General features: G+C 36.7%; 1 protein-coding gene across 5 annotated transcripts in view; it reads left to right on the top strand.

Moving 5' to 3' along the window:
* Positions 1-24,197, top strand: part of CFAP70 (cilia and flagella associated protein 70) — a 104,903-nt gene that overhangs the window by 10,009 nt on the left and 70,697 nt on the right. For 3 of the 5 annotated variants that reach the window (XM_053923213.1, XM_053923211.1, XM_071221236.1), the window contains 10 exons: positions 329-427; positions 599-678; positions 4,312-4,491; positions 7,587-7,769; positions 8,803-8,897; positions 13,893-13,992; positions 19,867-20,001; positions 22,452-22,577; positions 22,792-22,872; positions 23,806-23,897. In XM_053923213.1, the coding sequence (XP_053779188.1) occupies positions 329-427; positions 599-678; positions 4,312-4,491; positions 7,587-7,769; positions 8,803-8,897; positions 13,893-13,992; positions 19,867-20,001; positions 22,452-22,577; positions 22,792-22,872; positions 23,806-23,897 (1,171 nt within the window). Of the gene's footprint in view, positions 1-328; positions 428-598; positions 679-4,311; positions 4,492-7,586; positions 7,770-8,802; positions 8,898-13,892; positions 13,993-19,866; positions 20,002-22,451; positions 22,578-22,791; positions 22,873-23,805; positions 23,898-24,197 lie in introns of those variants that run through there. The other 2 variants (XM_053923212.1, XM_053923214.1) reach the window with 2 other exon arrangements.

Genomic DNA, 24,197 nt, shown 5'->3' with positions numbered 1-24,197 from the left:
GACATGAGGTTGAACAAGAGGAAAGGTGTATCATGTTCTTGGACAGGAATGCTCAACATTATAAAGATGTCATTTTTCCTAAATTTCTGTAAGCTTAATATGATCTCTATAAACCTGCCAACACTTTAAAAAAATATCAAGTTGTTACAGAAGTCACTGAGGTGGTCCAGTATTTTCCATCAGGAATCACCAATAATGGTGCCTTCTTGGGTGTCAAAGTTTATTTCTTTTAACTTAAATTTATTTGATAATGCATTGCATGCTGCACCTTGGTTATCTGATTGGTGAGCTAGACATGTTCTCATTTTCTTTGTTTTGATTTTTCTAGTAACTGTGACTGAAGTTTTACCAAAGGAAAAGAAACAGAAAGATGAGAAGACCTTAATTCTTGGTCAAGCTGTGGTGGACCTTCTTCCTTTAGTGGATGGTGAGATGTATGATTTGCTCAAAAGCAGATATAACAAAGCTCATAAAATTTAACTCTAGTGAAATGAAAGAAATCAGTCTCATCGAATTTGAAGGATTTGATGAACAGATGAACACATGTATCTTTGTCTAACCTTTCCTTTTTTGGCTTGACTTGGCCTTTCTTTTGCAGGAGAGAGTTCATTTGAAACAATGGTCCCCCTGCACCCTGTGACAGGCTCTCCCTTGGAGCTTCCTCGATCAGGTGGTAAGGTAATCAGAGTTTTAACTTTCAACATTTCAGCCTACCATTCAGTCTGACAAGTCGTCTGGGATTAAGGTTCAATTCAGTTGAGTTCAATTTATCAGGCACCTTCTTGTTATAGGCATTGTGTTAGGTTCTGGGGAACAAAGATAAATGAGGCAGAGTCCTACCTTAGGAGTCCATAATCTACATATTATGGATTTTAACCCAGTGTGATTAAATGCAAGGGCACATGGGCACAGAGTGGGCACAGAGTTGGTGTTGGTTACTTTGCCCAGGGGTAGATGTAAGAAAGGCTTAACCATGGAAATGCCTTTTGAGCTGTCTTGATGGATTAAATTAAATAGTATATGAATGCACATAACATACTTTCTGGTATGGTAGCCTGCCTCTGGTTATTGGAGGGGAGGAAGCATGAAATGGTAGGCTGTGTTACTGGTTTGTCTTCTGGGCTGTGTTTCCCACTCCTTCTGGGGGTTAGTAACTTCTTGGGGCACTATTTGCCACTCTGGTGCAGGTGTACACTCACTCTCAGCAGATACGTCAGCTACCTTCTGTTTTGCAAGAGTAAGGAAAGAGGAGGGCCCAATTGACCCAACTCTTCTGACTGCAGTTCTCCAATTAACCATCACTGTGGGCTCCTTTCTGCTTGTCATCGATCTGACCTGGAAGCTGCCACAAGCCACTCCTGCATCTACTGTGGTCTTATTCTTATTTTAGGATATGGTTGGTTTATTTTAGGGGTTTTTTTTAGATCTGATTTAATTTGATTTCTATCTTTCAAGGATTCCTTAAAAACATCTAGTTTAGTGATGGCATTTCTTGTTTTCTGGGGTTATTATAGCATTATCCTTTAATTAGATATAAAGGTGTAATTTAATGTCTTTCTGTCATTCCATGTGATTTGTGCTGGAAAGAGGTATATATCTGAATTCAGTCTGACTCCCTTGGTCCAGTCTCACAGCCTATGTGCTGTTGATTTTCCTTAGATACCTGTAGAAGAAAAGGTAGTCAAATGGATTGTAGTCCTCATATTTGCTAATAATATTACTGTGTTTACTTGTTTTACATACTCAAAGAAAAAATATATGGCAGTTAATTTCCATTTGCTTGAGAGTTCTCACAAATTTTATATTTAAGCTAGACTCAGAGGCTAAAATGAAATAAACTTGAACTAGGAAAGAAGATTCCAATTCACCTTCCAATAGTCCCTGTTTTGATTGAGTAACACAAGCTAGGAACCTTAGGTACACTTACTTATCTTCTCAGAGACATATTGACTGGAGGTGTCACCATCTTCAGTGCCTCTTTCTTAAAATCTTTTCTTCCTTTGGCGTTCTGATTTCCTACTCACTGACCATACCTTTCCAGGTCCCTGCACTGGATCTCTCCTCTTCATGTCCTTAAGTACAAAAGGTCTATTCTTGGCCGCCTTCTCTTAGTCTGTGTTCATACTCCTGGGGGTAGGTGGTGGCACCCATAATTTAAAAAGTTACCAGAATATTGAAGCATTGAAGACTTCTATTTCAACAGCTCCAGCCCAGACCCCTCTCCTGAATTCTGGAATGTCAGACTTCACAACCACTTGCTGAATTTCTCTTTAATGATATACCATCTGCACCTAAAACTCAATACTCCAAAGCAACTCAGTGTCCACCCTTAAACTTACTCTTGCTTTAATCTTAGTTATTTGACTAGTGGCATCACCTCTTTGTGGAATCATAGGACATGCATAGAACCTACGTTATATCCATGACTGCTCCCTCGGACCCTAAGTACAACCAATTCCCAAATCTGCCTTTCATCAAATTCAACTTGTTCTATATCCTAAGTGCCATTGGACTCTCTCTTCTTAGATCCATTCCTACTCTTTATTGTCTTATAATTTCTTACCTGGAACATTACACACAGCCTTGTGACTGCCCTTACCTCCCTCCAGTTCAGCCTTCTGACTCCTAAGAGAGTGGCTTAAAAGTGAAGATGATCACATCTCTTCCCTTGCCTGGTTCTGCATGGTTCATAGATTCACCCACTGCCTGCGTGTTAAGGTCCAGATTTCCTATCAGGCACGCAACAGCCTTTATGAAAAGAGCTTCCAACTTGTTCAGTTCACTCTCAGCACTCTCTTCCTTGTGCTTTATGTTCTCAAATCCTGAACTACTTACACCTGAACTGAGTGCACCATGCTGTTTCAATACAGCTTTACACACAACTCTTCTTTTCGATCAGAATTAATTTCTCTTTCTTCCTCTGCTTAACCAGATTCATCTTATGAAAGTTAATTAATCTTACAAGATACCATCTCTTACTCCTCCGCACCCCAATAATTAATTATTCACTTCCTCACTGGGCTTCTTGACTAGGGCATTTTGTACAGGTCTCTATTATAGCATTTCTAAATCATGGAATTATAACATGAATTCTATGATGAATTGGACCATGTCTTCTTTATCTTTATATTCCTAGTGCTACAGTAAAGTGCTTAGCATATGATTGCACATTTTAAACCTAATTTTATTGTACATGTATAAAAATATATGCATCTATATCTATATATGAGCATATATATTTGAAAAAACATCATTATTAAAAAGCACTATATTTTCCAAATCAAAATTTCTATTGGAGAAATAACTTGGGAATTTCCCATTAGCAGGACACTTAATTCTTTAATAACAATATTAATTATTCTTATTAATTTCAACTTCTAAGAAATAAAATAAAAGTAAATTCTTCTCTGTTCTCTAATTTAAAAAGCACTAGTTGTCTGCCTACCCTACTTGGATACATCACTAACATCAAATCCTTGGCAGCCCCCCTAAAAAATTTATTCCTTGAGCTTATTCATCTTGCCAAAAAACTTTTCATATTTGAAAAAATAGAAATATGCCAAAGAATATGATTTTAAAATATTTCATAAAAACCTAAAAGTTTTTTAAAAAAAACACATTTGAATTACAGAATAAACATAAGATCTAGACTAGCAAAAAATTTACCCCATTCTCACTCACTGTTAACAGTTAAGTATAGAACCTTCCAATTTCTCTTCTACGTGCATTTGGGTTTTTCTTTTCTGGGTTTTTAAAAAATCCTTACCTGAGGACATTTTTTCATTGCTTTTAGAGAGAGAGGTGGTGTGTGTGTGAGAGAGAGAGACAGAGACAGAGAGAGAGAGACAGAGAGAGAGAGGGAGAGAGAGAGAGAGAAAGAAACAATGGTGTAAGACAGAAACATCTGTGTGAGAGAAACATTGATTGGTTGCCTTCTCCCATGTGGGGATTGAACCCTCAACCTGCGTATGTGCCCTGACCAGGAATCAAACCCACAACCTTTTGGTCTACAGGACAACACTCCAACCAACTGAGCCAAACCAGCCAGGGTGGTCTTTTATGTGTATTTGTACATCCATACTTGACCTCAGCACTGTAGAAGGGAAGCACTCTAGTTTAGGGATAAGGTTCTTTTCTTGGCTCTATTTCTCTAATTCTTGGGACCTAAAGAAAGTTATCTGAATCCTCTGTATGGAAATAAACTTGACCTTTTTATCTTGAACAGTGATATAATATTCAAATGAGATAAGGAAAAAAAGGGAGGTCTCTGGCATTTTCAAAATGTTGCATAATTTTATTTTATTTTTCCAGCAGTGCACTCTTGAAGTTAAAGTATCTGTGGCAGAGCCTTTACTGACCACAGCCCAGATGGTAGGCGGCAATCTACTGAAGGTCACATTGGAGGCTGCCTACTCGGTGCCTGAATCCTTCATTCCAGTAGGGCCCCTGCAGAACTACATGGCTGGTCTGCAAGTTCCATCAAGTGGAGAGGTAAACCCTATAGCCAGATATTTATATAGATTTAAACACTCACGTAAGCATGCCTTCTTCACATGCTAAGATTTATTCACAGTGAGCTCTGTTAATGGCTAAGATTTTTATGAGTCTTAAAAAATTCAGTTTACTTCTATTTTACAAATAGATGTTTATATTTATAGTTTATATATTATACATAATATATTACAGATTACATATTTATTTATATTTATTTATTACAAAATTACAAAATAAATTACAAAATTATATTTATTATGTAATTTAGTATACCTAATAAATTACAAATTACAATAATTTATATCAATAAATACACATCTATGGTAGAAAAATATGTAAGACATTTTTAAATTGACAATTTTTGGATATATTTCTATAAGATACTTTATGCATATTTTTGTGGATTTTGTATAATGTACTTCATTATCCAAAACTTTCTCTTAATTCCAGGTTATATTCTTAGTCCAAATTTCTATACAGTGATCATATAAGGGTCTTTTGAGGCTCTTGATAGAGGCTTCCAATTTGCTTGTTAAAAGGATGTAATTAGTTAATATTCTCACCTGTTTTATTGCCATTTTACATTTTCAGTATAGAATCTTCCAATTACTCCTCACCATTTTACCTTCCCAACAACAGTACACAGGTTCCAACTTCTCCACATCCTTGCTAACACTCATTTTCTGGTTTTTGATAATAGTCAACATAAGCCCTTACTGGTGTGGCTCAGTGGATTGAGTGCCAGCCTGTGAACCAAAAGGTTGTAGGTTCGATTCCCAGTCAGGGCATATGCCTGGGTTGTGGGCCAGGTTCCCCAGTTGGGGACACATGAGAGTCAATGGATTGATGTTTCTCTTATACACTGATGTTTCTCTCCCTCTCTTTCTCCCTCCTTCCGTTCTCTCTAAAAAGTAAATAAATAAAATTAAAAAATAGTCAACATAAGAAGTGTGAAGTGGTATCTCCTTGCAGTTTTGATTTGCGTTTCCTTAATGACTAATGACTTTCAGTATCTTTTCATGTGCTTATTGACCTTTCGTATACCTTTCTGGGGGAAATATATATTCACATTCTTTGCTTTTTTTTTTTTTTTGAATCTTCGTTGTTGTTTTTTAGCCTTTGGAGTTCTCTGTATATTTTAGCTATTAACCCCTCATCAAATATGTGATTAGCAAATATTTTCTCCCATTCTATTGGTTGTCTTCTCACTCTATTGTTAGTATCTGTCTTAAAAAAGGATTTTATTTATTTTATTTTTAGACAGAGGGGAAGGGAGAAAGAGAGGGAGAGAAGCATCAGTGTGTGGTGCCTCTTGCACGCCCCCTACTGGGGACCTGGCCTGTAACCCAGGCATGTGTCCTGACTGGGAATTGAACCGGTGACCCTTTGGTTTGCAGGCTGGCTCTGAATGCACTGAGCCACACCAGCCAGGGCCATTGTTAGTATCTTTTGATGTACAAAAGATTTTAATTTTGATGAAGTGCAATTTGTCCATATTTTCTTTTGTTGTTCATGACCAAGAAATCACTGCTAAACCCAATGTCATGAGGCTTTTCTCTCTGTTTTCTTCTAAGAGGTTTATAGTGTTAGCTCTGAGGTCTGGGGCTTTGATCTATTTGAGTTAAGTTTTGTATGTGATGTTAGGTGAGGGTCCACCTTTATTCTTTTGCACGTGGATAACTAGCTTTTGAGAACTGTTTGTTGAAAAAACTGCTCTGTCCTCATTGAATGGTCTCGGCACACTTAATTTTGACCATTTTTGCCAGTGCTTTTATTGTTTTTATGGAGTAGCAGATTTTTAGAAGTTCTCACTCTGCCAATCCAGAAATGCCCCCTTCTTCACAAAAGTTAGGCATTTTTTATTTAGCCTCACCAGAGGATGCACACACACACACATACACACACATTTTTTAGAAACAGAGAGGAGAAGTGAGGGAGAGAGAGTGGGGAGAGAAACATCCATTGGTTGCCTCTTTATACACACCCCAAACAGGTATGGAACCCGCAACTTAGGTGCAAACCCTGACCAGGAATCAAACCTACGACTCTTGGGTTTACAGGATGTAAACTTAGCCACACCAGCCAGGGCATCACAAAAGTTTTTAAACTTAAAATAAAGAACTAGAATAGCTGAGTTCCGGGGTATACCAAGTTAAACTTTTACTAGAGACTACAAAGTTACTTTCCATAATTGTACTAACTTACACTTCCATCAACTATATATATAATAATACCATTCCCTTAAGAGATTAGCCAAAGAACATATATGCGTACCCAAAGGACACAGACAACAATGTGGTAAAGGTGGGGGTGGGGGCTGGGTGGAGGGGGCAAAGGGGAAAAAATGGGAGACATCTGTAGTGGTGTCAAAAATAAAAAAAAAGAATTCCCTTAACAATATTTACACTTGATATTTTCAGACTTGGATTTTTGCCAATCTATGGTTTAAAATGGTATCTCATTGTTTAAATGTGCATTTCACTTATTATTAACAATATCTGGCATGTTTTTATTTAAATGTTGGATTTTTAAATTTCTCTTTTATAAATTTCCTATTTACATATTTCTCAATTTTCAATTACAAATATATTTTAGATAAATTATAAATATGAAAATGCTTATATTTTAGACTGTTGTAAAATTTAAGTGTGTTTTTTAAAAGATAATTTTTAAAAAGCCACATCATGACCCTCATATAAATATAACAAAAAGGTTTAAAACAGTTCAAAGGAGAGTCTGAAGAATGACTCATATGTAAGCAATGAGGACTGTTGAAATGAATGTGCAAATTGTTCAAAACCTGTTACCAGCCACAAGGCAATAATCAATTATATTTCCATTGGACAAAATATATTTGTATATTTTGGACAAGAATAATTTTCATTATTATCCATTTTTAATAAATTACAACACAAAAAAAAATTACAGCACAAAGACAACGAAGGGCACAGGCTCTTCTACAGAATCAGATAATCACAGAAGGGTTTATTAGATAATACAACCATGCCATTGTAAAGATACTTCAGTAGTCCTTTTTGTCCATTTCAAAGTCTTTTACAAAATCTCCTGATGTATGGTATTTATTTCTGCAGAAAGACTATCCTATTTTCTTTAAGAATGGAACTCTGAAGCTTGGAGGGGAAAAAGAACCTGTCCCCCGGCCCAAAAAATGGCCTATTCCCAATATTCTGGCTCCAGGAGCTAATAACATTCCCGATGCATTCATTGTTGGTGGGCCCTATGAGGAAGAAGATGGAGAACTCAACCACCCTGAGGTGAAAGAGTTACACAGTTTTTCTGTGATAAATTCAATGTACTGATATTAGATGAAATATTTTGTGAATCACTGTAATTTATATACATCATCACCTATTAAAATAAAGCAACTACATGTCAGAATAATACAGTTAGCTATCTAATTTTGATTTAAAAGTCTCCTGACATGTTATGTCCAAAAATAAAGGGTACATTTGAATTAAATCAATTCTAAATTTATTTATTTTTGAGTAGGTAATAAGTAATACAGTCAGAGGTCAAAATAAAAAATTGAAGCATGCTGTCAAAGTGCCCCTCCTTCCTCTGATTCCTTCCCAGACCTCCACTCTAGCAGCCACCTTTTTATAGCTTCACAGTCTCAGTGAGACGATTTGTCAGATGAGATGGGTGAGTTATTTTTAATATCTGACACTAAATATTTTACGTAGTAGAGCTAAAGCTGAAATATTTGAAAAACATTGTGCAGTGTCTGCTCTCACTATTGTGATTAGTGGAAATTCATATCCTTCTTAGATTTATATTTGCATTTTTGTCAGATATTTTATTTTAAATATTTAGAGGTTATATTATATTTTATTTCAAATCATTAGTTCTTAAGACTAGTTGCTCATTAGAATCACCGGGAGAGCTGTTAAAACAGTAACAATGGCCAAGCCTTAACCCGGTCAGTTACATAAAAATTTACTTACAAAGTAATACTGGTGCCCAGGTGTTGATTTTTTTTTTTTTTTGAATAAGCTCCCAAATAATTCTAACATGCGTTCAGGGTTGAGAATCACTGATTGAGGTTCTGTGAACCAGTACTGGATAGATGTAAGGATAGTATAAGTAATTTAGCTCATATGCTTCATTAATGGAAAAGTACCCTAAAATTTAAGATAGTGTAGTATTTACAGAAGAGTCATACGTATGGCAAGAATGGTAGTAGTAATAAAAGTATTGTGATCAAACCCATTAAAAGAATGTCCCACAAGTTGAGCAGGATGAAACAATAGCACGCAGAAAGAAAAGTCTCTATCTTATATTTTACAGGACAGAGAATTTAGGAACCAATCAGAGAGCATAAAGAAAAGGATTATTTGGGACTTGGAGAGCCGTTGCTATCTCGATCCTCCTGCAGTGGTCAGGTAGGAAGAGGAAGGCAATATGTCTAAATAACAAAGACCGTAGGCGGGAAGAAATGTTGCTTTTGTTATTTTTATCTATATAGTTAAGGTGATACAAGACTCTTTCAGTGCATCTGCTAATAGCAGAGGCATCTAGTGATGGTGAATCAACCAAGGTGGGTTCCTACTTCTCTTTCATGTAAAAGAACTTCAGAGCTGGTATGTATGGTGGCTCCTCAGTGTAATGAGTTATCCAGCCTCAGTGTTTCTTTCTCTCTACCTTTTTTAACATGTGCCCTCCATCCACAAGTTTGTCTCATGGTCCAAAAGGGCTGCTGGAATTCCAGCCTGCACATTCACATTCCTAGCAGAAAGTTGGAAGAGGGGAGTACTTATGGATAAAAACGAATACATGCTGGCTGTTTTAGCTCATCTTACAGAACCTTCCTGGAATCTGACAACCTCTGTATCTTATCGGTCACCTTTAGATGCAAAAGAGGCTAGGAATAGTGTTTCGTTGGTTTTTGCCCAGATTAAATCAGGATTTAGAGAGTACAAAAGAACAGGACACTTGATACTGTATGGGTAGCTACTAGTCTCTGTCAGTGACTTGATAATTAGGGAAAGTTGAGAAATAGAGAATTACCAATATATGTATAATCTGAATGAACTACTGTTTTATTTTCAATTAATAGATTATTTTTTAGGATTACAGAAAAATTGAGCAGGTATTATGGTGAGTTTCTATATACCTCTGGTTCCTCACTTGATTATGGTGTATAATATAAATATACATTGTTGGATTTGACTGGCTAATATTTTATTAAGGCTACATTGTTCCTATTATTACTTCAAACAAAGTTACCCATTTGATTAATTAAAAATAAAAAAATTAAAAAATTTCATCTTAATTTATTTTGTTCTCTCATCCTTTTCTTTTCTTTAATAGATTCAAATTTCTGACCCATATCATTTTTCTTTTCTCTGAACACTTCTATCATTTCTTGTAAGTAGGTCTACTGGCTACAGATTCGTTCCATTTTTGTTTGAGAAAATCTTTATTTTTCTTTCACCTTTGAAGGATAATTCTGCTGGATACAGTGGAATACTGGTTTGTTTCTTTCAAAACTTTAAATTTTTCACTCTACTTGCAGGTTTTCTGAAAGGAGTCCAATGTAACTCTTATCCTTGTTCCTTTATAGAAGCGGTGTTTTTTACCCCCTCTGGCTTCTTTCAAGATTTTCACTTTCTCTTTGTTTTTCTACAGTTTGAATGTGATACACCCAGGTGTAGGTTTTTTAGTATTTATTGTGCTTGGTGTTCTTTGAGCGTCCTGGGTCTGTGATTTTGTGTCTGTCATCACTTTGGTAAAATTCTTAGCCATAATGACCTCAGATAATATCTTTTGCTCCTTTTTCACTTTCTTCTCCTTCTGGTGTACCTGTTACATATTTTGGAAGTGTCCCACAGTTCTTGGATATTCTGTTATGATTTTTTCAATCTTCCCCCTTCCCATTTCAGTTTGAGTAGTTTTTATTGACATATCTTCAAGCTCACTGATTCTTTCCTCAGCTATTTCCAGTCTATTGATAAGCCTATCAAATGAATTCTTCATATTAATTACAGTGGCTTTTTGTAACTTAAAATTTTTTTTTTTACTGTTGTTCAAGTACAATTGTCTCCATTTTCACCCCATCATGGCTCCCTGCCCCACCCATCCCCACCTCCCACCCTTGAACCTAATGCCCTTCGGTTTTGTCCATGTGTCCTTTTACATGTTCCTTGATGGACCTTCTCCTACTATCCCCTCCTCTGTGGTAACTGTCAGTTTGTTCTTTATCTCAATGTCTCTGGTTGTATTTTGCTTGCTTGTTTGCTTTTCTGATTAGGTTCCACTTATAAGTAAGATCATTTGGTATTTCTCTCTCACCACCTGGCTTATTTCACTTAGCATAATGCTCTCCAGTTCCATCTGTGCTGTTGCGAGGGGTAGGAGCTCCTTCTTTCTGCTACGTAGCATTCCATTGTGTAAATGCACCACAATTTTTTGACCCACTTATTTACTCATGGGCACTTAATTTGCTTCCAGCACTTGGCTATTGTAAATTGTGGTGCTATGAACATTGGGATGTATAGGTTCTTTTGAATTGGTGTTTCAGGATTCTTAGGGTATAATCCCAGCAATGGTATTGCTAGGTCAAAGGCAGATCCATTTTTAGTTTTCTGAGGAAATTCCATACTGTTTTACACAGTGTCTGCACCAGTCTGCATTCCCACCAACAGTGCACTAGGGTTCCCTTTTCTCCACAACCTTGCCAGCACTTGTTGTTTGTTGATTTGATTATGATGGCCATTCTCACCAGTGTGAAGTGGTATCTCATTGTGGTTTTAATTTGCATCTCCCTGATGGCTAGTGATGCTGAGCATCCTTTCATACATCTCTCTGGGCCCTCTGTATGTCCTCCTTAGAGAAGTATCTGTTCAGATCCTTTGCCCATTTTTTAATTGGGTTGTTTGTCTTCCTTGAGTGGAGTTGTGTGAGTTCTTTATATATTTTGGAAATCAAACCCTAGTCCGAGGTATCATTTCCAAATGTGTTTTCCCATACAGTTGGGTTTTGTTTTGTTTTTCATTTTAATTCTGTTTTCTTTAGCCGTGAAGAAGCTTTTTATTTTGATGAGGTCCCATTTGTTTATTCTTTCCTTTATGTCCCTTGCTCTAGGGGACATATTGGTGAAAATATTGCTGCATGGAATATCTGAGATTTTCCTGCCTATGTTCTCCTCTAAGACTTTTATGGTGTTGTGACTTATATTAGTCTTTTACCCACCTTGAATTTATTTTTGTGTATGGTGTAAGTTGAAGATTGAGTTTAATTTTTTTGTATGTAGCTGTCCAGCTCTCCCAACACCATTTGTTGAAGAGGCTATTTTTACTCCATTTTATGCTTCTGCCAGAAAACTACACCACACTGAAGAAAGAAATTAAGGAAAACACAAATAAATGGAAGCATATACTGTGTTCATGGATCAAAAGAATTAACATCATCAAAATGTCCACATTACCCAAAGCAATTTATAGATTCAGTGTAATACCTATTAAGATACCAATGACATATTTCACAGATATAGAACAAACATTTCAAAAATTTATATGGAACTGTAAATGACCCCAAATAGCTGCAGCAATTTTGAGAAAGAAGAACAAAGTAGGAGGGATCACAATACCTGATATAAAACTATATTACAAGGCCCCTATAATCAAAACAGTCTGGTGCTGGCATAAGAACAGACACATAGACCAATGGAACAGAATAGAGAGCCCAGAAATAAACCCAAGTCTTTATGGTCAATTAAATATTATTCGCAGTGTTTCTGATTTCTAGCATTTTCCTTTGGTTCTTTCTTAGAGTTTCTATATCTCTGCTTACATTACTCATCTGTTCCTGCATGTTGTCTGCTTTTTCATTAGAGCCCTTGATATATTAACCGGTTGTTTTAAATTCCCCATATGATCATTCCAAGGCCTGTGCCCTATCTGAGTATGGTCCTTATAGTAGTTTTATCTCTTCAGACTGAATTTTTTCTTGTATTTTAGCATTTCATACAATTTTTAATTTAATTTTATTTTTTTTGATATTTATGAACATGAAAGGTTATTTAATGACAGTACTCTTGATCTTGTAATTTTTTTATTGAAAGCTGGACATGATGTATGAGTAATAAGAAATGAGGTAATCAGGTTTCTTAGTGTGAGGTTTTATGTTAATCTGGCTAGGAGCCTGGCTGTTTTTAATGTTTGCTGTAGCCGAAGGTGCTAAAGGCCTTCAGTTTCCTTTTTTTGTTTGTTTGCTCTTCTCCTGTTGTCTTTGGGTTTGCCTGTGAACTCTTTCTTAGATAGGGTCTGTGTTTTGTGTCTCTCAGTTATAATCTACTGTTATAATACTGGAATTCTGTTGATGTAGTGGTAAGGTGTCGGGGAGGGGAAGTATTCTATAAGCCTATGATTAAATCTCAGTATTTTAATAGGTTTGAGTTGTGACCTGGGTTGTGACCTTCACAAGTGTTTTATAGCCTTTTTTCTTCCTGCCCTTATGTGAGGCAGGAGACCTAGACGGGGCTGGAGATACCTAATTACACTTCTCCTGGGTCAGATAGGGCTCTGGTAGTTTACCTTAGAGAGTAGGACTTTATTATGGAGAACACTCGGGGCACATTCGAAAATGTTTACTTTTTCCTGGTTTCTGCCTAAGAGGATTTTTATCCTATCTTCACTGTGAGAATTGCTGGAACTCCTTGTTTTAAAACAAAAAAGTGTGGGGAACCTTTAAGACTGGTTACCCTAGTTTTCTACTCTCTTGCTCATCCACACTCAGTTTCCAGCAATATGTCAAAATTACCCTCAAATTGTTTCTACCTGTTACAGACTCCAGTGGCTTCTGCATCCTGTAAGCTGATCTCAGCTGTGATTTTCTGTACTTGACTGTCTCCAAATTTCAGTGCAGCGATTTGCCCTATGACCTTAATTCTTAGATGGATCTTAGAAAAGTTGTTGATTTTCAGTTCAATCAGCTTTTTTCTTATTGTGAGGAAAGTAGTGAAACAGCTCTTTACTGTCAGTCAACTGAGACTAGATGCCCCACTCTGTTTTCACAGTAGAGATAAACATTTTATACTATTTTCACATGCTTGTCTGATTATTTGTTTAGAAAATATCACTAGAAGTGGAATTTCGGGGTCAAAGATTATTTACATTTTAAGGCTTTTGATTCATATTGCCATATTACTCTAAAAATGTATAATTTGTTTCTGTTAACAGGACACTAAAATTATTTTCAGAATGTATATATTTATAAATTTATAGATTTGAGAAAGTTAAAAAACCCCACTTACCTAATACAAATTTATATATTTGTATTCCATTGCTTTTTAAAGGAGAGAAATATTTCCCTTTAATCTAAATTATATTAACTCCATTTTTGCATATAATGCTAAAGGCCTGATTCTTGATGTGCAGTTTTCAGAAGCGAATTGCTGATTGCCGATTGTGGCCTGTAGAGATCACAAGAGTTCCTCTGATTACTCTACCCAAAGGGAAATCTGCCAAAATTGATAAGGTAAATTTGTTCACTTAAAAATATTTATATAAGAAATGATGCTTCTGACTTCCAGCCAAGATGGAGGCATAGGTATATAGCTTCTCCTCCTTGCACAATAAGAAGGATAACAACCAATCTAAAAACAAAAAAAAAACCCAGAAATGCCAGAAAATCAAACTGTATGGAAGTCTGATGACCAAGGAGTTAAAGAATAAACATTCATGCAGACTGGTAAGAGGGGTGGAGACGGGCAGCAGAGGCTGAGGGGAAGTGTGGCAAGACAGCTGCAGTGTCAGCCAGCCAGTAGAATGGGCGGTTCCACATTCATGTGCAGGGATAAAAACCGGGACTGACAACTGGGGAGTGAGCAATCCCAGCCCCAGACCAGACTACACAGCCCGGGGTTCTAGTGCAGGGCAGATAACCTTTGCTTATAAAAACCAGTGGGGGTTGTGGCAGTGGAAGGAACTGCTGATCTTTCAGGAGAGTCAGATTACAGGGTCAACGAGGTCCTAGAATGTACACAAACCCACCCAGTTGGGGAATCAGCACCAGGGCAGCAGCTAAAAGGGTGCCAGTCACTTACAGGAAATGGGGGAAGTGACTGAAAACAGGGCAAGAGCTGAGGAAGTGGCATTGTTCCCTCTATGACCCCTCCCTCACATACAGTGCCACAATCAGCAAAGCAGGTTGCCCTGCTCTGGTGAATACCTAAGACTCAGCCCCTTTAACTTAACAGGTGGGGAAACACTGTCAGAGCAGCTCTACCTAATACACAGAAACACAGAGAGGCTGCCAAATAGAGGAGACAAAGAAATATGGCCCAAATGAAGGAACAGATCAAAACTCCAGAAAAAGAACTCAGCAACATGGAGATAGCCAGCCTATCAGATGCGGAGTTCAAAACACTGGTGATCAGGATGCTCATGGAAATGATTGAGTATAGCTGCAAAATAAAGGAAGAAGTGAAGTCTATACAAAATGAAATAAAAAAATATATACATGGAACCAACAAGGGAGGGAAGGAAGCCAGGATTCAAATCAACAGTTTGGAACAAAGGAAGAAATAAACATTTGCCCAGAACAGAAAGAAGAAACAGAATTCAAAAAAATGAGGAGAGGTTTAGGAACTTCTGGGACAACTTTAAATGTTCCAACATCAGAATCATAGGGGTGCCAGAAGGAGAAGAGAAAGAGCAAGAAATTGGAAATCTATTTGAAAAATAATGAAAGAAAACTTCCCCAATTTGGCAAAGGAAATAGACATGCAAGTCCAGGAAGCACACAGAGTCCCAAGCAAGTTGGAACCAAAGAGGGACACACCCAAACATACCATAATTAAAATGCCAAAGGTGAAAGATAAAGAGGGAATCTTAAAAGCAGCAAGAGAAGAGTTACCTACAAAGGAGTTTACATAGGACTATCAGCTGATTTCTCCAAAGAGATCTTGCAGGCAAGAAGGGGCTGGAAAGAAGTATTCAAAGTCATGAAAGGCAAGGACCTACATCCAAGATTACTCTACCCAGCAAAGCTATCATTGAGAATGGAAAGGCAGATAAAGTGCTTCCCAGACAAGGTAAAGCTAAAGGAGTTCATTATCACCGAGCCCTTATTATATGAAATATTAAAGGGGCTTACATAAGAAAGAGAAGATCAAAACTATGAACAGTAAAATGACAACAAACTCACAACTATCAACAACTAAACCTAAGAAAAACCCTAAACAGGATTACAGGAACTACTATAAAGGACACATGGACAAAACCAAGGGGGAGGGTGGAGGTGGGGGAGGGAGATGGGTTCACCTGGGGTGGGGTGGAGGGATGGGGAGAAAAGGCATACAACTGTAATTGAATAACAATAAAAATTAAAAAAAAAAAAAGAAAGTTAATTCAACTTCTTTTGCACCAAAAAAAAAAAAGAAAAGCAACTAAAGAGCTGGAAAATTAAACCAAAAATTAAAAACAAAAAAAAAAAAAAAGAAAAAGAAAAACCCTAAACAAATAACTAAAACAGGAATGGAATCATATAAATGGAGATCACATGGAGGGTTATCAGCAGGGAAGGGAAAAGGGGAGAATGGGGGGAAAGGTACAGGGAATAAGAAACATAATTGGTAGGTACAAAATAGATAGGGGGAGGTTAGGAATAGTGTAGAAAGTGGAGAAGCCAGAGAACTCACATGTATGACCCATGGACATAGACTAAGGCAGGAGGATTGCTGAAGGGAATTGGGGTACAGGATAGAGGGTGGCAAAGGGGAAAAATGGGAAACTATAATAGCATAATCAATAAAATACACATTTTAAAAAAGAAATGCTGCTTCTAACTCTAATACCAGTGGGAAATATGAACTGATGTGGCTGCTCCCTAGCATGACCAACTGCTCCTGATTTGTTGAATGGTTTCCTGGTTTTAGTGCTGAAATTCTCATATCCCAGGAAACTCCACTGTCCCTGGCAAATCAGAATGACTGGTCACCCTAGCTCCCTATTGTTCACTAAAAATTACTTAGCCTTTATTCCTAGACATCCTATTTCCCTGTAGTCCATCAGTACAGTTTTACCTTAAGTAAAACCACACAAAATAGCCATTTCTATAGGTCAAAAGTAGTTAAATATTGGCAATATGGTTCAGTTTAATACATCTTTTAGAATTTCTTTTAGACTTTGGACTTACAATGTTTTAGTCTGCTAATTATTAGAGTAATAGGGTTCATAGATGTACTACTGTTCTGAAAAGGCAGAACTTTGATGAGCCGAGCATGGGCTCTTTATTGCTTTACTTGTGCGTGTCTGCTCTTTTATGTTTGTTCATAAATTCCCTGTAGGTGGGGATCCTATCGTACATGCTTCGTATCCTCCACAGTATCTAGCATGACTCACTGCATATAGCAGATACTTAACAAGTACCTAACTTATTTTATTGATTTTAAAAAATTAATTTGTTTTTAGTGAGAAGGGGAACGGAAGGAGGGAGTAGAGAGGGAGAGAAAAATAGATCGGTTGCCTCTTGCATATCCCCAACTGGGGACCTGGCCTGCAACTGGGCACGTGCCCTGACCAGGAATCAAACTGGTGACCGATGCCCAACCCAATGAGCCACAGCAATCAGGGCTATTCTATTGATTTTTAAGATAGGCTTTTTGGGAGAATAAAATTACTATTGTTGTGTTACCACTTCTCCCTTTGTTATATGTAATAAGTATTGGCTAAGTTTCCTTAGATTTCTAAACAACATAATATTATTGTATGAACATAGGACTTTAATTTCAAATTATTTTAATAGTTTAAATCAAAAAGATTACTTTTAACCTTGTGAGAATTAAATATATGTTCTTTTACTTTTTTTCTTATAAAAGTTTTTGTGGCAAATCATACATCCATTAAAAATGATGTTAAGATATATTTATTGACATGTTCATCTTTTAAAAAAGATTTTATTTATTTTTAGAGAAAGGGTGGGAAGGGAGAGAGGGAGAGAAACATTGATGTGTGAGGGAAACATCAACTGGTTGTCTCTCACAGGCCCCCCAACCGGAGAACTGGCTGGCAATCTAGGCATGTGCCCTGACTGGGAATTGAACTGTTACCTTTTGGTTTGCATGACAACGTCCAACTCACTGAGCCACACCAGTGAGGGGATGTTCTTCATCTTACAGATGGCAAATACATCCATGACGGCAGACTGTCATTCATCCTCCTTCATCCATGACAGATAGTACTGATCAATTAAAGCACTTTCCTTGTGAAACTAAAAATACAGACTCTCTCAACGCAGTACTCTAACATACCTCCACCAATTGATTAGAATGTAGCCATTAGTTAAAGCCTATGTGTCCCATACAATTGGCTCCCTTTTCATTTGGCTGATGTTTTCTTTAGACCTGCAGAAGATTTTTATTTTGATAAAGACCCATTTATTTATTCTTTCCTTTATGTCCCATGTTCTAGGGGACATTTTGGTGAAAATATTGCTGCATGGACTATCTAAGATTTTCTTGCCTATGTTCTCCTCTAGGAATTTTATGGTGTCATGATTTATATTTGTCTTTTATCCACCTTGAACTTATTTTTGTGTATGGTGTAAGTTGGTGATCGAGTTTAATTTTTTTGCATGTAGCTGTCCAGCTCTCCCAACACCATTTGTTGAAGAGGCTATTTTTACTCCATTTTATGCTTCTGCCCCCTTTGTCAAAAAGTTGGGAAAATATATTGGCAAATGATACTTCAGACTAGGGTTTGATTTCCAAAATAGATAAAGCACTCACACAAGTCCACTCTAGGAAGACAAACAACCCAATTAAAAAATGGGCAAAGGACCTAAACAGACACTTCTCTAAGGAGGACATACAGAGGGCCCAGAGACATAGGAAAAGATTCTCAGCATTACTAGTAATCAGGGAGATGCAAATTAAAACCACATTGAGATACCACTTCATACTGATGAGAATAGCCCTCATAATCAAATCAACAAACAACAAGTGCTGACAAGATTGTGGAGAAAAGGGAACTGTTGGTGGGAATGCAGACAGGTACAGCCACTGTGGAAAACAGTATGGAATTTCCTCAGAAAACTAAACATAGATTTGCTTTTTGACCCAGCAATTTCACTGCTGGGATTATCCCCTAAGAATCCTGAAACACCAATTCAGAAGAACCTATGCACCCCAATGTTCATAGCAGCACAATTTACAATAGCCAAGTGCTGGAAGCAATCTAAGTGCTCATCAGCAAATGAGTGGATCAAAAAATTGTGGTGCATTTACACAATGGAATACTACACAGCAGAAAGAAAGAAGCAGCTCCTTCCCTTTGTGACAGCATGAATGGAACTGGAGAGCATTATGCTAAGAGAAATAAGCCAGGTGGTAAAAGTGAAATACCAAATGATCTCACTGATAAGTGGGACCTAATCAGCCAAACAAACAAGCTAGCAAAATACAACCAGAAACATTGAAATAAAGAGCAAACATACGGTAACCAGAGAGGAGGCGGGGAGAGGGATCATAGGGGAAAGTATGGGAAGGTCCATCAAGGAACATGTAAAAGGACACATGGACAAAGCCAAAGGGGGTAGTTTCGAGGGTGGGAGGTGGATGGGTAGAGCGAGGGGTTATGGTGGGATGAAATGGAGACAACTGTACTTGAACAACAATAACAAAACAAGCAAGCGAAATATAACCAGAGACATTGAAATAAAGAACAAACTGAGAGTAACCAGAGGGGAGGGGGAGGGGATGATGGGGGAAAGTAGGGGAAGGGTCATCAAGGAACATATATAAAGGACACATGGATAAAGCCAAAGGGGGTAGGATCGAGGGTGGTAGGCAGGGAGGCATGGGGCAGCAAGTAGTGGTGGGGGAAAATGGAGACAACTCTACTTGAACAACAATAAAAAATAAAAAATAAATAAAGTTTCTAAGATCCACCAGGCAGGAAAAAAAATAAAGCCTATTTGTCAACACCGGTCCAGATGATTTGTAGGACTTTTTTCCATTCACCTATGAACTAAAGCTAAAAGCCACACTTTTGGGCTTTTAAAAAAATTTTGTTGTTATTGTTTTTTATAGTTTAATTTTTCTTAAGAATCAACATGGTGAAATTGACTTTTATTGAATTATCAATTTATTTCAGTGTGTGTTGATCCAACTACTGCCCTTACTATTCATTAACACAGTTTACATGCATTATCTCTGTGATCATGTTATTATCAAACCCATTGTCAAAATAAAGAAATGAAGACCCAAAATGTCTGTTACTGGCCCAAAGTTAACTAGTTAATAGCATAGCTAGTTTCTAAAGCCGGGTCTTTGAATTGCGGAGTTAGAGCTCCATACCTGACACTGCATTGCTCTGTAACACTAACAGGTCTCTGGTTTTATTCCTGTAGACGGATGATGAAAGTCCGCTTTCATTTCATGGTGTGGCGTATGTTAATATGGTCCCGTTGCTGTATCCAGGTGTGAAGAGGATTCGGGGAGCTTTTCATGTTTACCCTTACCTAGATAACGCAGTGTATGAAAAGGTAAGAAAAATTGTATAGAAGGTATCTATACATTATACAAATTTATCCTTGAGTGTGGATTTATTTACATCTTTAGCATATACATCTTTGCAATGGATATTGGAACCAATTGGTATACTGGGATATTTAATATAGAGACTTGCTGTCATTCTGCAGTTGAACCTCAGAATAACTGGGCCAAATATTTCAGCAATAATACTATATGTGAGTAGACTAAACACCCCCATTAAAGGACAGAGATTATGAGACTGGATTTTAAAATATCAAGGTTCAGTGATATGCTGCCTAAAACAAATGTACCTTTGATTTAGACATACATAAGTTGAAGTAAAAGAATGGAAAAGAGCCCTGGCTAGGTAGCTCAATTGGTTAGAGCATTGTCCTGATAAACCAAGTTTGTGGGTTCAATCCCCAGTAAGGGCACATACAAGAAGCAACCAATGAATGCATAAATAATTGTAGTAACAAATTCTCTCTCTCTCTTCCCCCTTCCTTCCCTCCTTTCCTCTCTCTTTCTAAAAAATCACTAAAAAGTATAAAAATAAAATGCCTTATTAGAAAAAGAATGGAAAAAATGTACTAGGCAGGTAGAAAATATAACAGAGGTGAGCGGCAATATTTATATCAGACAAGAGACTTCAAGGCAAGAAACATAAGTAAAGACATAGGGTGGCATGTCCTAATGATCTAAGGGCCAATTAATCAGAAAGGTATAATTATAAATTATAAATTATGTAAAATAAGTATAGAAATTATAAATGTATACACACCTAAAAACAGAACCTCATAACACATGAAGCAAACCCGACAGAATTGAAAGGAGAAATAGTTTAACAGTAACGTTTAGAAATGTTCATATTGTACTGTCAATATTTAATAGAACAACTATATAAAAAATCCATGTTAAATATAAACTTAACATGCAACCCAGCAAATTATTCCTAGGAACCTACTCCAGAGAACTGAAAGCCAGCATTTATACAAATCCATGCACGTGAATGTTTATAACGGCATAATTCACAATAGCCCAAAACTTCCCACAATTCAACTGGTAAATTGGTAAACAAAATTTGGTATATCTATACAAGTGAATACTATTTAACAATGAATGGGAATGGACTACAAATAATGTAATGTGCCAAAACCATTGAATTTTGAGTGAATTAAATGGAATGTGAATTCTATCTCAATAAAGCTGTCTTGAAAAAGTAATAGGGTACTGACACATTCTAAAACATGGGTGAACTTCAAAAACTTTATGTAAAATTAAAGAAAGAAGACACAAATGACTATATATTGTACTATACCACTTACATGAAATATTCTCATTTCCCAGAGATGTTAAAATTTGAAAAAGTTTGCATTTTAGAATCTATGAAATACAGTAATTATAGGCTTGGGAATGATGTTTAGTATGTACAATTTTTCTTTAATATTGTCAAACTGCCTTCTTAGCAGCTTTATTGAGGTATAACTGACATATAATAATAACTGACATGTATTTAAAATGCACGACTTAAAGCTTTTGACATAGGCATATCTGTGAAACTATCACCTCAGCCAAGATCGTGAAAATACCCATCACTCCTCAAAGTTTCCTCATGACTTTTCTGTTATCCTTCTCTCCTACCTCTGTTCACTCCCCCGCTTTTTTTTGGGGGGGGGGTGGCTTCTTTCACTCAGCTCAAATTATATTTAGATTCATCCATGTTGTTCAATTTAAAAATTTCTGTAAGATTCTTTTCCAGCCATTGCGGTTTGAATTTTCCCATGCAAAGTTTTTATTTTGAACTTTAAACTTGCCCAATTCTTCCAATCATAATTCATAGGCCAGTAGTAGTTACACAGATATCTCTTGTACAGAAATAAATTCTACCACTTAATTTGAAATTATACCTTTCCTTCCCCTCTGTCTAAAAATAAATAAATAAAATATTTTTTAAAAAATCCCTAGCTGGTGTGGCTCGGTGGATTGGGCACTGGCCTGCAAACCAAAGGGTCGCAGGTTTGATTCCCAGTCAGGGCAAATGCCTGGGTTGCGGACCAGGTCCCCGGTCGGGGGCACACAAGAGGCAACCACACATTCATGTTTCTCTCCCTCTCTTTCTCCCTCCCTTCCCTTCTGTTTAAAAATTAATAAGTAAAGTATTGAAATTATGTGTCAAAGATTAAAAGCTGTCTGATACCAAGTTAATGAGATATACAATCAAGCTGGGTTGAAAAGTCTCCTCTTAAGAATTTGAATAATGAGGTAGGCAGCTAACTTTCTGTGATGGTTTCACCTGTTCAAGCACGGCAATGCAATGGGATTTATTATTTTCCCTAATTCTCTTTGTTTCTACGATGTTGAAATTATCTGGAAAACTAAATGATATTTAAGAATAATGTGGGCTTCTTTTATTTGCCTGTGATTCATTGCATTTTTTCTTTTTTTGTTTTTGTTTTTTCAGACCAAGTGCTTATGTAGCTTATTCCGGGATACTGGGCATCATTTGATTCAGAATAACAAAATAGGAGGAATCAATTCTCCATTGTCCAAACCAGTTATTTCTAAGAGTGTGAAAGAAGATAAAGTAGTAAGAAAAGGATATGGAAGGAAGGCTTAGGCCTGGGGATGTGGTAGGTTGTTGAGAAGGTGATGATTTTGCTGATTTTGTTACATTCCAGAGGCTCACACTAATTTCTCATTTGGTGAATTGCCTCAGTTTAGTTTGCATTTTGATGCAGCTTAATGACCATTGTTCCTGCCATTTTACGAATTCAGTTTTTAAGGTGTGCATTTTCTTTCAGCAAGCATCTAGTATAAAATCTCAGAACTCAGATACTCCTTTGGAAACTGAACCCCCTCTAAACCACAATCCAGAAGGACAGGTAACTATGCATAAAGAGCTGGAAATTAAGTTTAAATTCATCAGTCCTGTACTGAGCAAGGTAGTACGCCATAGTGGAAAACGCTCAGGAAGATATTCATTGAGTTACCACCCTACATTGACCATGACTGCTTTATGATGTTGGGTAAATCTCTGTCTTGCTGAGACTTGCTTAAATGTGTGGGTATCAGATTAACTTTAATGTCCTTTCTAGCATAAAAATGTATGTCTTTTCTTAAATAAAAAAGTAATAAAGAAAAATTGTAAATGGAAAAAAATGGCATGGAGTACGTGAATGTATAAAGTGTTCATATATTCTCAATAAGAATGACTAGAGGAAATAATTTTTCCAGAGTTTTCAATATTTCACTTGGTGTTTGTAAGAAAAAAACCCCAAGCAATTGTTTTGAAAAATAAAGTTCTGATGTGGTTTTGATATTTAGGAAAATTATAAAAGTATATTTCTACACAGTGAGCATTTGCTTGTAAGCAACTATAACTATATCCTTGAATTACCAAGGATGAAGTGAATATTAAATAGTTCTGGTAAATTCTGAGACCAGCAAAAGTCTGAGTAGAGATGTTCATCAGGTCGCAGTTGGTAGGTGGTAGTGAAGAGGTTGTGCGTGAGAATGTCAGAAAGTTATGAGGAAAATATTTCTGCAGGACTCATGAGAGAGGTTTGGTGGAAGAAAGAATGGCATTCACTTACAACAATTCCAAGAAAGGTACTGAACAAGTTAAACAGAGCTTCAGCAGTGGTAGACATTTCCAAGAATAAAATGCAAGAAGTAACCACTGTTACTGGTTTTCTGTCCAGTTAAGATTACACTGTATAAGTCCCCTTGCTTATTATATTGCAAATATTATCTGATGTTACTACAAATTTTCATAAATATCTGAAAAGAATAAATTAGAAAAAATGTCTTTACAGCAATATGTAGAAGCAGGGACATACATCGTGCTGGAGATTCAGCTGGACAAAGCCTTGGTTCCAAAGCGAATGCCGGAGGAGTTAGCCAGACGGTGTGTAGCAATGGTTGTCGTACTTGTTTGCAAAAGCAATTTAGGTATAAATAAAAGAAAGTCAGTTTGTGCCCATAAATGTAATTTCCCTTGGGATAAACATCAATTTACTGCTTTTTTTCACATTGAGTTTCTTATGGTTTCTTACTACAAAAGCAGTATATGCCTATTACAAAAATTTTGAGAAATTGAGAAATTAGCAAGAAAGTATAAAGACACACAGATTTCTACTCACTGAGTGATAACCTTTTAACACCTTGGATTTATCCTTCTAGAGTTATTGTAAAGCCCCTATGTAAT

The sequence above is a fragment of the Desmodus rotundus genome, chromosome 4 (assembly GCF_022682495.2).
Source record: "Desmodus rotundus isolate HL8 chromosome 4, HLdesRot8A.1, whole genome shotgun sequence".
Taxonomy (NCBI): Eukaryota; Metazoa; Chordata; class Mammalia; order Chiroptera; family Phyllostomidae; genus Desmodus; species Desmodus rotundus.
Note: the sequence above shows the minus strand (reverse complement) of the source record. Positions and strands in the feature narration are given on the sequence as shown.